Below are 10,137 nucleotides of genomic sequence, written 5' to 3'. Positions count from 1 at the left end.
CACATAATTCTCTTTGGGCTCCCAGAGCTCAGAAAGGTTCTGAGTCCGGATCCATACCATTTTTCGGTAATTGTGTTCGGAACTTCGGATCCATGTTCAGGGTCCAAACTCCAAAGTCCTGTGAGGTCGTTGTGAGGCGCCCTGTGTGAGGAGCAGATCCGGTCTCTCCAAAAACTACGTATTCGAATCTCAAATGTGTTGTCAAGGCCTACGAGCTGACGAGCATACAAAGTTTTCTTCTCCGGTGGTCTCACGGCCCTCACCCGAATTCCGAACGAAACGCATTCGACGAATGTGGCGGATAGTTGGTTAATTTCCTTGCATTTAGCAGAATTTGAATTTCGAAATTCTAAACGGTCATTTCCTCCGATGGTTTGCTTTGCTTACGTCTCTCCATCTTTCTCTCTACATATAATCCCTCCATCTTCCCCTCCCTTTCTCACTGCTCTCATCTCAGTTTCTTCTTTGCACTAGCGTCTGTATCACCTATTCTCGTCCTTTCGCTTACGAGGTTTCTCAATTTCTTTCCATTCTACTATGGATTTCCATACCCTTTCAAGGAAGGAGCTCCAAACCCTCTGCAAGAAGAACAGAATACCGGCCAACATGACCAACGTGGACATGGCCGATGCTCTGAATGCTCTCATTAATGTAAGTTATTTCTTTCTGTAAACCCATTAACGATTTTTCTTTAATTCACTTAACATGCATGTTTTGTTTCTTCGTTGATCGGATCTTTTATGTCATTCTTTTGTTCTTTTTAGGTGGAGGGAATCGAAGAGATTAGGAATCCAACAACTGCGTCCGAAGACCTACAACCTGTTGGTGAAACGCCACGGAAGACAGAGACCCGATCTCCGGATCTCCCCAAAACCTGCCGCAGAACCTCAACTCGCCGGAAACAACCCGTTAAAGATCAGGTCGTTCTGATCGAGAATGAACTCCCAAGTTCTCTTCCTCTTACTCGGACTCTCCGGGGGACAAGAAGAAGAATCATCCAAGAGGAGGAACAACAAAAGGAAGAAGATTCCAAGATATTGGTCGAGAAACCAGGTGAAGGTAATATAACAGAAATACTGGCGACACCCATTAACCAATGTTCCCGGAGAAGAACTATGGCGGCTTCAACTCATCAGAAAGTAGCTACCCACGTCGAGGAGGACAAAGAGAAACAGAAAGAAAATACTGCTACGCGTGTTTACGGTACGAGGCGATCCGCGAGGTTGGCTGAAAAGAAGATTTCTGAATCGGTTCAGACGAAGGGGAGAGGGAAAACAGAAGCCATTAAGATTGCCGAGTTGTCTGAAGAAGAGACTGAAGATATGGAGAAAAAAACAAATAAGGCACCCGAGGAATCATCTGATGCTTTTGAGACCGTCTTGTCCAATGTGAAGAAAAATACTGCTACGCGTGTTTACGGTACGAGACAATCCGCGAGGTTGGCTGAAAAGAAGTCTGAATCGGTTCAGAAGAAAGGAAGAGGGAAAACAGAAGCCATTAAGTTTGCCGAGTTGTCTGAAGAAGAGACTGAAGATTTGGAGAAGAAAGAAAATAAGGCACCCGAGGACTCATCTGTTGTTTCTGAAACTGTCTTGCCCAAGGAGCCGTCCAAATCGGTAAGTACTAATGTAAAAGATGATAAGAAACAAGTCAAAAAGAAACAGAAGGAAAATACTGCTACGCGTGTTTACAGTATGAGGCGATCCGCGAGGTTGGCTGAAAAAAAGATGTCTGAATCGGTTCAGAAGAAAGGAAGAGGGAAACCAGAAGCCATTAAGATTGCCGATTTGTCTGAGGAAGAGACTGAAGATTTGGAGAAGAAAGAAAACAAGGCATCCGAAGAATCATCTGATGTTTCTGAAACTGTCTTGCCCAATGAACCGCCTAAATCGATCAGTGATGTAAATGATGAAGTACAGCAAAACAGAGGTATGGTGCTTTATTTCTATCCTTTCGTGCATTCTCAATTTCTTGTCTAATCCATTTAAAATGTGCCTTTTTTGCCTTTTCATTTATATCTTTTATTCTTTTGGGAATTGGGTTGCCTGATCAATGCTCACTTACGCAGAAACTGTTGCTGATATTGTTCTTATTGGTATTGAGCCTGTGTCGGATGAGGTTCCAGTTAATGAGGAAACTGATGCTGAAGATTCTAATGGAGACAAGCAGCCTGAAGATAGTACAGATGATGCCCGTCAAAAACATGTCGAAGACCCAAATTTCGAAGAAAACCTGGAAAACAGAGATTCTGAGGTGAGTGCATGGGAAGACCATCAGAGCAAGACTTGCCATTTGGCATCGAGAGAAGCTGCCAAAGATGAGTTTGATGGTAAGAGATGCAATAAGATTAAATCCCGATTTGAAGAATCTTCCTTGATCCCAGAATTAGGGAATTTCGAATCCATGGAGATTGCAATACATGAATACATGAGCAGTTTGGAGAATGAAAATTGCAGTGCAGAAGCAAATCATGAAGACCCAACCGAGAAAACTGTTGAAATTTCTCAGGGGGAGCTGATAAATTCCACCCACCAGTTTTTGGCAAAGGTTGGAATCCACATGCAATTGAAAGTCGAAGATGCCGTCCCTGATCAATTGCAGAAATGTGATCCTGTCAAGGAGGACTCAAACTCCACGGAACTATTTCCTGAACAACCGGAGAACTGTGATCCATTTTTGGAGTCAAGTTCTGACAGTTGTTCCATAAGAGATGATGTTCCTGAAGATATACAATTGAAAGTTGAGAATACTGTTGCTGATCAACCTGAGATGGACGTTCCTAAGGCAGAGAATACTGCTGACCATGAGGTTCCTAAGGCAGAGAAAGAGAAGTATTGGCCAGCTTCAGATACAGTGGCTGACCATGAGGTTCCTAAGGCAGAGAAAGAGAAGTATTGGCCAGCTTCAGATACAGTGGCTGAGGAGTCTGCTGTTACGATTGATGAGATTTCAGCAACCAAGGAATGCATCCCATGTTTGGTTGAGGCTCCAACGTCCCATGAGATTTCAGCCACTGATCAAACTCTGACCAATGTTCTAGCAGGCTTAAGCCTTGGAGCACCTGGATCAGACTCCAAGCATCATTTACCACTTCAGATTCAAGTGACACCGAGGAAGTCATCCAGCAAAAAGCAAACACCAATTCGAAAGGCAATCCGGGTCTTGAAGGATGACAAGGAGAACATTGACAATAGCGCCAGGAAACTGGAGTCGGGTAGTGGACTGAAAAGTGCCAAGTTGTTGACTCTCGTTGCAGAAGAGAAGGAGAACAATATCAAACTGAAGGACACTGCACAGAAGGCATTCAGTAGCATGGGTCTAGGAAAGCTGAGGAAGACTCAAAAGGGGAAATTGCAGAGCAACAATGATAAGGTGAGGCAACTCTTCTTAAAAGGTTTGTTGGGAGTGGTTTACATTAGTTTTTTCTTTCCTCTTTTTGGTTTTAATCTTGAGGTGCATAATGGCTCCACATATTTGTTTGGTAATTGTAGGAACAAGAGCAGCAACAGCAGCAGCTTGAAAAGACAAGAACAGCTCTACAGACTCTGGAGAACCGGTTGATGTTGGGAGATACAGAAAACTGACTCAAGATACTTGCTATTGGTGCTGGTGTGGTTGTCATGGCAGTCATAGTTATGGGGTTAAAACCTTGGTTTACCCCTTAGATTTTTTTTTTCTTGGTAGTAATATTTTGATGGGACTTGTCATGGTTAAGAGTTGCATTTTTTTCTCTTGCTTTCCTTTTCGAGTGTTATTAGCGTTTAGGAACAATGAAAGGGGATATTTCTGAAGTGAGATAGGATGGTGCTTTATTACAGGATAGTGAATTGAATTGAATGATTTAAATAAAATCTCAAATGAGAAAAATTCTAAGCAGTAAGGAAGCACTTTTCTCATGGTGTCAGCAGGGAAAGTAACCCCATTGAATTCTATATGTTTAGTCTTGCTCCAAAACAGTAGAAGTGTATGGCCGTTTTTCTCATAATCTATTATCAAATTTAGAGTTGCCTCAAATTTAACACCATTTGGTTGGTTCTGGCATTATACCAACTCTGATCGAAAGTAGCCTCAGTTAGCTTGTTTGGGGTAATCTCTAATTCATTTTAACTAACCAATAACCACTTAGGGTCTTCGTTTTTTGATTTTGAGAGGGTAAAATTAGTTAATGAAATTTTGGTTTTCATTAATCAAAATACTTATGTTTTTTTTTTTTTTTTTCAGATCTATGTGAGGTCTATCAAAAATCGTCTGTATAATTAATGATAATACCCATCCCTAGCTTTCTCATTTTTGGAAAGATAAATTGTCAAATGTCAATTTGCTTTGATGGAACAAAATTGTCTCTTTTAATAATAATTTTTTATGGCTAAAATGATCATTATGTTATGCCGTAAATCTTATCTTATAGTATTTTTTTTTCATCTTATGAGTTGAAAACGAAGATTTACTATAGTATTTAGAACATGATAATTTATGAGAGATGGCTAGAACCATGGCTATTGGCAGCATAACTTTGAATCTTGATTAGGGTGCAACTGGGCTGGGTTATCCCGAACCCAACCCAAAAAGTTGAGTTGTGTTGGGTCAGGTTGAAGCTCGGTTTAGTACTTAAAAAGTCGGATAAACCAGAATTCAACCTGAATACTTTAGATCGGATTGGGTTAGGGTTGATTTCAACCCGACCTAACCCGGCCCGATTTGCACCCCGGCGGGACCTGACTAAAACTAAAAAGCCCTTGAAAAAGGAAGAAGGATTGGCGCGTACCAACGTGTGCGCCCGCTAGGTCTTGGTGGAAGCGTTAAATAGGGAGAGCGGCGCGACTCTCCCGTATCAGCTCAACTACAAGAAGGCTGAAGGCGTCCCCGCACGCACTCTAGGGCCAGCGAGGAGCGAGCCCAAAACCATCTGTCGAAAAGAGGAAACAATGAATGAGCAGAGATCTCTCGGGAAGGAAAATCAAGTAAGACTTACTTCTTTCAGTCCAACCTTCCTTCCAGTCGTTCTGGAAGGAATTTCTGTATCTAATCCCTCCCATCGCCTCTGAAGAATGCAACAGTTCCTCTGTCAAGTCAGACTCAGACTGAAGTAGATGTTTTCGCCGCGATTACTACTGTTTCCTCTTCCTTACTCGCAGGTACGAATTTCTAGGGTTTTATTATTTGTTTCCCCGAACCAACCCAAATAGATGGTACCCTGAACCGCTAAATCGATTCTTTGTACGGAGTTCGAAATTTTGAAGAGAGGTGGTGTTCGTTCCGGTGTCTTGATCGAAGGACAATTAGGGTTTTGTTCAGTTTTTCTTGAGGTCGAATATCTTCACAATTTTTGCGGTTTATTTAGGGCTTTTTGTTTCTTTTTTGTTCTTTTCTTGGAAATCATAGGCTTTATGTTCTTGAATTCTGAAAAATTTGCGGATTTATGATATATAATTTTTCTGGCTTTTTTTTCCTGATTGAAACCATCAGACCATGAAGTTTTAGGATTAAAAAGAGAAAGAAGAGATTAGGGTTTTTTTTGGGGGGGTTTGGTTTGGGGATGGCAGATGAGGGAAATGAAGGTCAAAACAGGAGAATGGATCTGAATTTGTATCTCGGTCTTCCTCATTCAGCACGTCGTAGGGAATTGGATCTTGGGTCTGATCTTTCTCTTGGCTCCCTATCCGCATCAGGCGAGGCAGAAATTCGTGGATCTACAGAGATGTCTCATTATGCAGAGGCCTCAGATTCTCATGCTCCCTATTCCCCATCTCATGCTTCATTTTCCCCGAATCCGCAAGCTGTGGAACCTCTAGATTCTCATGAAAATTCCTCCTTTGCCTGTCCCGACTACTCGTCGCTCCCTTCTTATCCGTCTATTCCACAAGCGACGCAATCTGATGTTGAACCGCTGGTTGGGGAAGGCAGGTCCCATCCTGAGTATAGTCCTTACTCCCCATCTTATGATTCTGTCATTCCGACTGTGGAAGCGCGCCCGGAACCTGTAGGGCAGGACATGAATGAACTTACTGAACATTCTCCTTACTCTCCGTCCTATGCTCCAGCATCAGCTACTGGGAATGATGGCTCTGAAACTATGGTCCACGAAGGTGGCAACCATGTGGAATACGTTCCATACTCACCGTCTTATGTGCCTGCTTCATTGTCAACCCCCGGTTCCTCTGGTGAACCCTTAGTCCAAGAAGATATTCCACATATTCCATATATCCCAGTCAGTCCTTCTGATCAAGCCCAGCATGGTGTCTCTAGTGGATTGGTACCTGAAGCCACTGGGTTTGGCGCACATCAGGTAACTGGACGGGGCGGAGATACTCTAGTTCGAGACAGCCCTTTGCACCGTGTGCTTCTTCAGTATCCGGAATATCGTATCAGGAGATTGGTCGAGTCACATCGCCGCCGTTGGCCTGTTCGTAGGTTCAGATCAACAGTTCCTTATGGTCTTAGCCGTAATCTTGGTGCAATTTCCTCAGAGAATGGTGCCTTGCGCAGTGTGACAACCGAGGAATCTAATGAAGAAAATAGTGAGACCCAAAAAACAAATTTGGAAGGCATTGCAGCACAGGATTCGGAAGAGGGAGCAAAGGAACAAGCTAGTGGAACCACAAATTTTGATTGCAATATCTGTTTGGATGTGGCCAAGGAGCCAGTGGTTACTTCTTGTGGTCATCTATTTTGTTGGCCTTGTTTGTATCAGTGGCTGTATCTTCACTGTGATCATAGGGAGTGCCCTGTATGCAAGGGGGAGGTACTTGAATCCAAAATAATTCCTATTTATGGACGGGGGAACTCTGAGACAGGGGATAAGCAGAAGGGGCAGGATGCTGGGAATTCAGATTTGAAGATACCTCCTAGGCCACGCGGACATCGATTTGAGAGTTTAAGGCAACAAATAAGGAGACCATTTTCACAGAGGTTGGAAGAAATTAACTCATTGAGGCTTATTTTGGGTGGAGAAATACTCAATGGAAATTTAGACAGGCAAGAAGAGCCGAGTACACAGAGGTTTGTTGATGGAGCTAGTGCTTCAAATAGGAGCCGTAGATTGCTTTCCAGGCTTGTGACAGCCCAGCGGTTTCATATGGGGGACAATTTAGAAAGTGGATTGGATACAAGGAGAGGTGAGTCATCTAGAAATGCTGTTGAAGTGGCTTTAAGCTACACTGAAAATGGTAATTCACCTTCTGAAGGGCTTCATGGGGGTGAATCAAGAAGTACACCACCTGCTATTGCACGACACGGTATTGGCTTCTGGCCCCGGCATGCTTTTTACAGTGTTTCTACTTCTGATAGATTGGCTGCTATGGCTGCTGACTTATCTAGGATGATGAGGAGGTTTGGAAACAGTGGTAACCAGTCTGGTGCCTCGTCATCCATGAATCCACAAGATTCCAATCCTAATGTTCAAGGATCCCGAGAAGCAACGGTAGCTGCAGATCAGGTTTCTGCTTCAAGTACAATGGCCGTGATTCAGGATGATGCTGGAGTTCCTGTTGATGCCCCGTCAGAGCCAAACAGTGGGAGTTCTTCTCGTACCCTCAGAAGAAGAAGGAGAAATAGTGTGTCTGGTTCTGTAGACGTAGATGGAGGAGTTCATCATGCACGTAAAAGGAGAAGATTAAACTAACTTTGAAATTTATTACAGCACAACAATTTTTAAATAAGTTATGATCTCTTTTCTTTCTTTGTGATATGGATATTATTAGATTTCTTGTAGGCCATGTACCATAATTTAGTTCTAAATCATGCTATATCATGTTGTTGATCAATGCAATTGAGTTTCATTTTCATGTTGATGTTTCTTGTTATCCTGTACTATGGACAGTGTTCATTCTACATTTGATACTAAATACATGGCATTTTTGTCTGGTTCCACAGCCCCATGAAGTTCTTTACTTGTAATATAGAGGTATGGAATTGGAAGCAACATATGATCTAAATGGTCAATGTATAGCTGCTTTAAAGAAGGATTCATACTGGTATCCATATAAAAGTAATTGTGTTGTATATGTTTCTTTCTTGGAAGAGCTAGGGTAGACAATGCAGAGTTGAATGGCGAAACAGGATTCATATGTAAGTAACCAACAATGATGTTGTTTAGGGAGCGTTCTTTTTTTGGATTTTGAGAGGGGGGAAGTTGGTCAATTGGATTTTGGTTCCTTCTTTTTTTCAAATTAATGTGGAGACTAAGGAAAGTTTATTTTTTTTTGGGTATCACTTACCCATGTCTTAGGTGGGTAGATAAATAACTTCCTCACATGGGGGGAAAGTTTCTAACACTTTCATGGGACAAAAGTGTCCTTTTTAATAATATTTTTTTTATGGCTAAAAGTCATTTTCTTTTTTACTTGAGAAATAAAAGAACATGGGTAAGTGTTTTTCAAGAAAAATTTACCTAGGTAATTGTATTTACTCAGGTAAATAATTTACCAAAAACGAACAGGGCGATGTTTCTAATTCTAATATTACCTCTAACCTTTATGGTCTACTGCAATGGAGAAGGTTGTTCCGTTGGACAAGCAACAAACAAACTAACGAGATGTTAGGGCAATCACTTCTAACATGAACCAAGTGTTCATGTATTGTATGATCTTCCAGCATTGATGTAAATGATCCCCACAATGGCTAATTTGGGGAAGAGGGGTTATTAATGGTGTGTCACCAAATATCAAAGAATAAAGTACTAGTATAATGGTGTTCGCCTACAAATGCGAATTAAACTAGTATCTACATTTTGACTTGTCAAAATGTCCTTTAGTCAGTGAGTAGTATATGGTATCCACTGTGGAGTCGTCGAATTCACATCTGTGCCGCACAGGGAGTGCCCCACAACGCACAACATACCCCCTCGGATCGGACATTGACATGACCAAAGATAGATATATACATCGTGGGTAGGTAGATGTCAAATTTCTTTTTGATATTCAATTAGTTATTAAATTTTATGATGACATGACGAAAACCCACTTCATAGTTTGTGATAAGATTTTATACAGAACAAGAGGGTAGGAAGGTTGTAGACCATAGGGACAGACCCACCACCAAACGCAGTGGGGAAAGAAGAATAATATTCCTGTTTATGTAGACAGTATACTAATATAAGTTAAAGCCCATTGGAGATGGGAATCATGGCATGAGAATAGCGGATAATCCCAGGTGGTCCCTCTCTTCAAATAGAGAAATAAGAAATGAGAAATGCATCTCCTTCCCAAGTCTAAATATGTGGCTGGCTAATCTCCCCATGTCAAAGCCGTTATCTTGGACTTTCTAGTCTCACTCTCATGCTTATAACGCTAGACTTACCAAAACAAACTTTGAGACTATTAGTATGGTATCATAGTATCATACAGCCAAAGGGAAGGGGAACGCCTTTCACTTGACAATGCGTATTATCAAATTATTTAAAAATAATACACAATGATAAATTAACAGGGAATAATTTCAATTTTCAAGAGATTTATTATTATCACTATTATTATTGTATCATGTTATAGAGCATCTAAAGTCAACTAACTATAACACAGTTCAGTTTCTCTTCACATTCATCCATCCCCTCCCCTCGTTCTCTCGTACGTGCTTGCACTCCTCTTTCCTTCCCATGGTAAATTTCTCTCAAGATGACCACAGGAGCAGTCGCAGCCTCATGTCGATGAAATTGTCATGTATTCTTGAGTTTCAGAGGTGAAGATACATGTAAGAGCTTTACAGAGAACGAGGGATACATACCTTCAGAGATGATAAGAGCTCAATAGAGGAGAAGAAATTTCGGTGGAAATACTGGAAGCAACCAGAGAACCAAGAATTGCTATCGTGGTTTTCTCCAGGAACTATGCTTCTTCAAAGTGGTGTCTTGATGAACTAGTCAACATCTTAGAATGCAGGAAAACGCTGGGCCAGTGGGTTCTACCCCTTTTCTATGATGTAGAACCCTCGGATGTTCCAAACCAAACTGGGAGTTTTGGGGATGCATTTGACAGGCATAATTTGCTTGAAGGTGCTTAATCTCAGTCATCCCTTTACCTAATGAAGACTCCAGATTTTTTAGGACTTCCCAATCTTGAGAGATTGGTACTTGAAGGTCGCACAAGTTTGGTCCAAGTTCACAACTCCATTGGATATCTTGACAAGCTCTATTTTTTGAAT

The 10,137-nt window shown here is 41.6% G+C and overlaps 2 protein-coding genes across 4 annotated transcripts; both read left to right on the top strand.

Annotated features, from left to right (window-relative positions):
- The first annotated feature begins 216 nt into the window (after nucleotides 1–216).
- LOC104612850 (uncharacterized) lies at nucleotides 217–3,880 on the top strand. 2 transcript variants are annotated; one of them, XM_088900025.1, is made up of 5 exons: nucleotides 217–651; nucleotides 765–1,929; nucleotides 2,069–2,808; nucleotides 2,869–3,372; nucleotides 3,492–3,880. In XM_088900025.1, exons 1-5 carry the CDS (start codon nucleotides 538–540, stop codon nucleotides 3,582–3,584), a joined length of 2,616 nt encoding a protein of 871 aa, XP_088756151.1. In that variant the 5' UTR covers nucleotides 217–537; the 3' UTR covers nucleotides 3,585–3,880. The 2 variants fall into 2 exon arrangements, with proteins under 2 accessions (XP_088756151.1, XP_010278759.1); XM_010280457.3 differs by having other exon boundaries at nucleotides 2,069–3,372.
- An 884-nt stretch (nucleotides 3,881–4,764) lies between these two features.
- On the top strand, nucleotides 4,765–7,875 carry LOC104612851 (uncharacterized). Of its 2 annotated transcripts, none has more exons than XM_088901501.1 (2): nucleotides 4,765–5,135; nucleotides 5,610–7,875. In XM_088901501.1, exon 2 carries the CDS (start codon nucleotides 5,699–5,701, stop codon nucleotides 7,619–7,621), a length of 1,923 nt encoding a protein of 640 aa, XP_088757627.1. In that variant the 5' UTR covers nucleotides 4,765–5,135; nucleotides 5,610–5,698; the 3' UTR covers nucleotides 7,622–7,875. The 2 variants fall into 2 exon arrangements, with proteins under 2 accessions (XP_088757627.1, XP_010278761.1); XM_010280459.1 differs by having other exon boundaries at nucleotides 5,467–7,875.
- The last annotated feature ends 2,262 nt before the right edge of the window (nucleotides 7,876–10,137 follow it).

The sequence above is a fragment of the Nelumbo nucifera genome, chromosome 3, assembly GCF_055504915.1.
Source record: "Nelumbo nucifera cultivar China Antique chromosome 3, China Antique-T2T, whole genome shotgun sequence".
NCBI classification, from domain to species: Eukaryota; Viridiplantae; Streptophyta; class Magnoliopsida; order Proteales; family Nelumbonaceae; genus Nelumbo; species Nelumbo nucifera.
This window is presented reverse-complemented; position numbering and strand designations above follow the sequence as displayed.

Bases quoted from the DNA above. Each gene is read 5' to 3' on its own strand.
- LOC104612850 (XM_010280457.3), top strand. From the start codon at position 538: ATGGATTTCCATACCCTTTCAAGGAAGGAGCTCCAAACCCTCTGCAAG. The intron at 1,930-2,068 runs GTATGGTGCTTT...TCACTTACGCAG, and splicing joins TGAAGTACAGCAAAACAGAG to AAACTGTTGCTGATATTGTT. The intron at 3,373-3,491 runs GTGAGGCAACTC...TGGTAATTGTAG, and splicing joins TGCAGAGCAACAATGATAAG to GAACAAGAGCAGCAACAGCA.
- LOC104612851 (XM_010280459.1), top strand. From the start codon at position 5,537: ATGGCAGATGAGGGAAATGAAGGTCAAAACAGGAGAATGGATCTGAAT.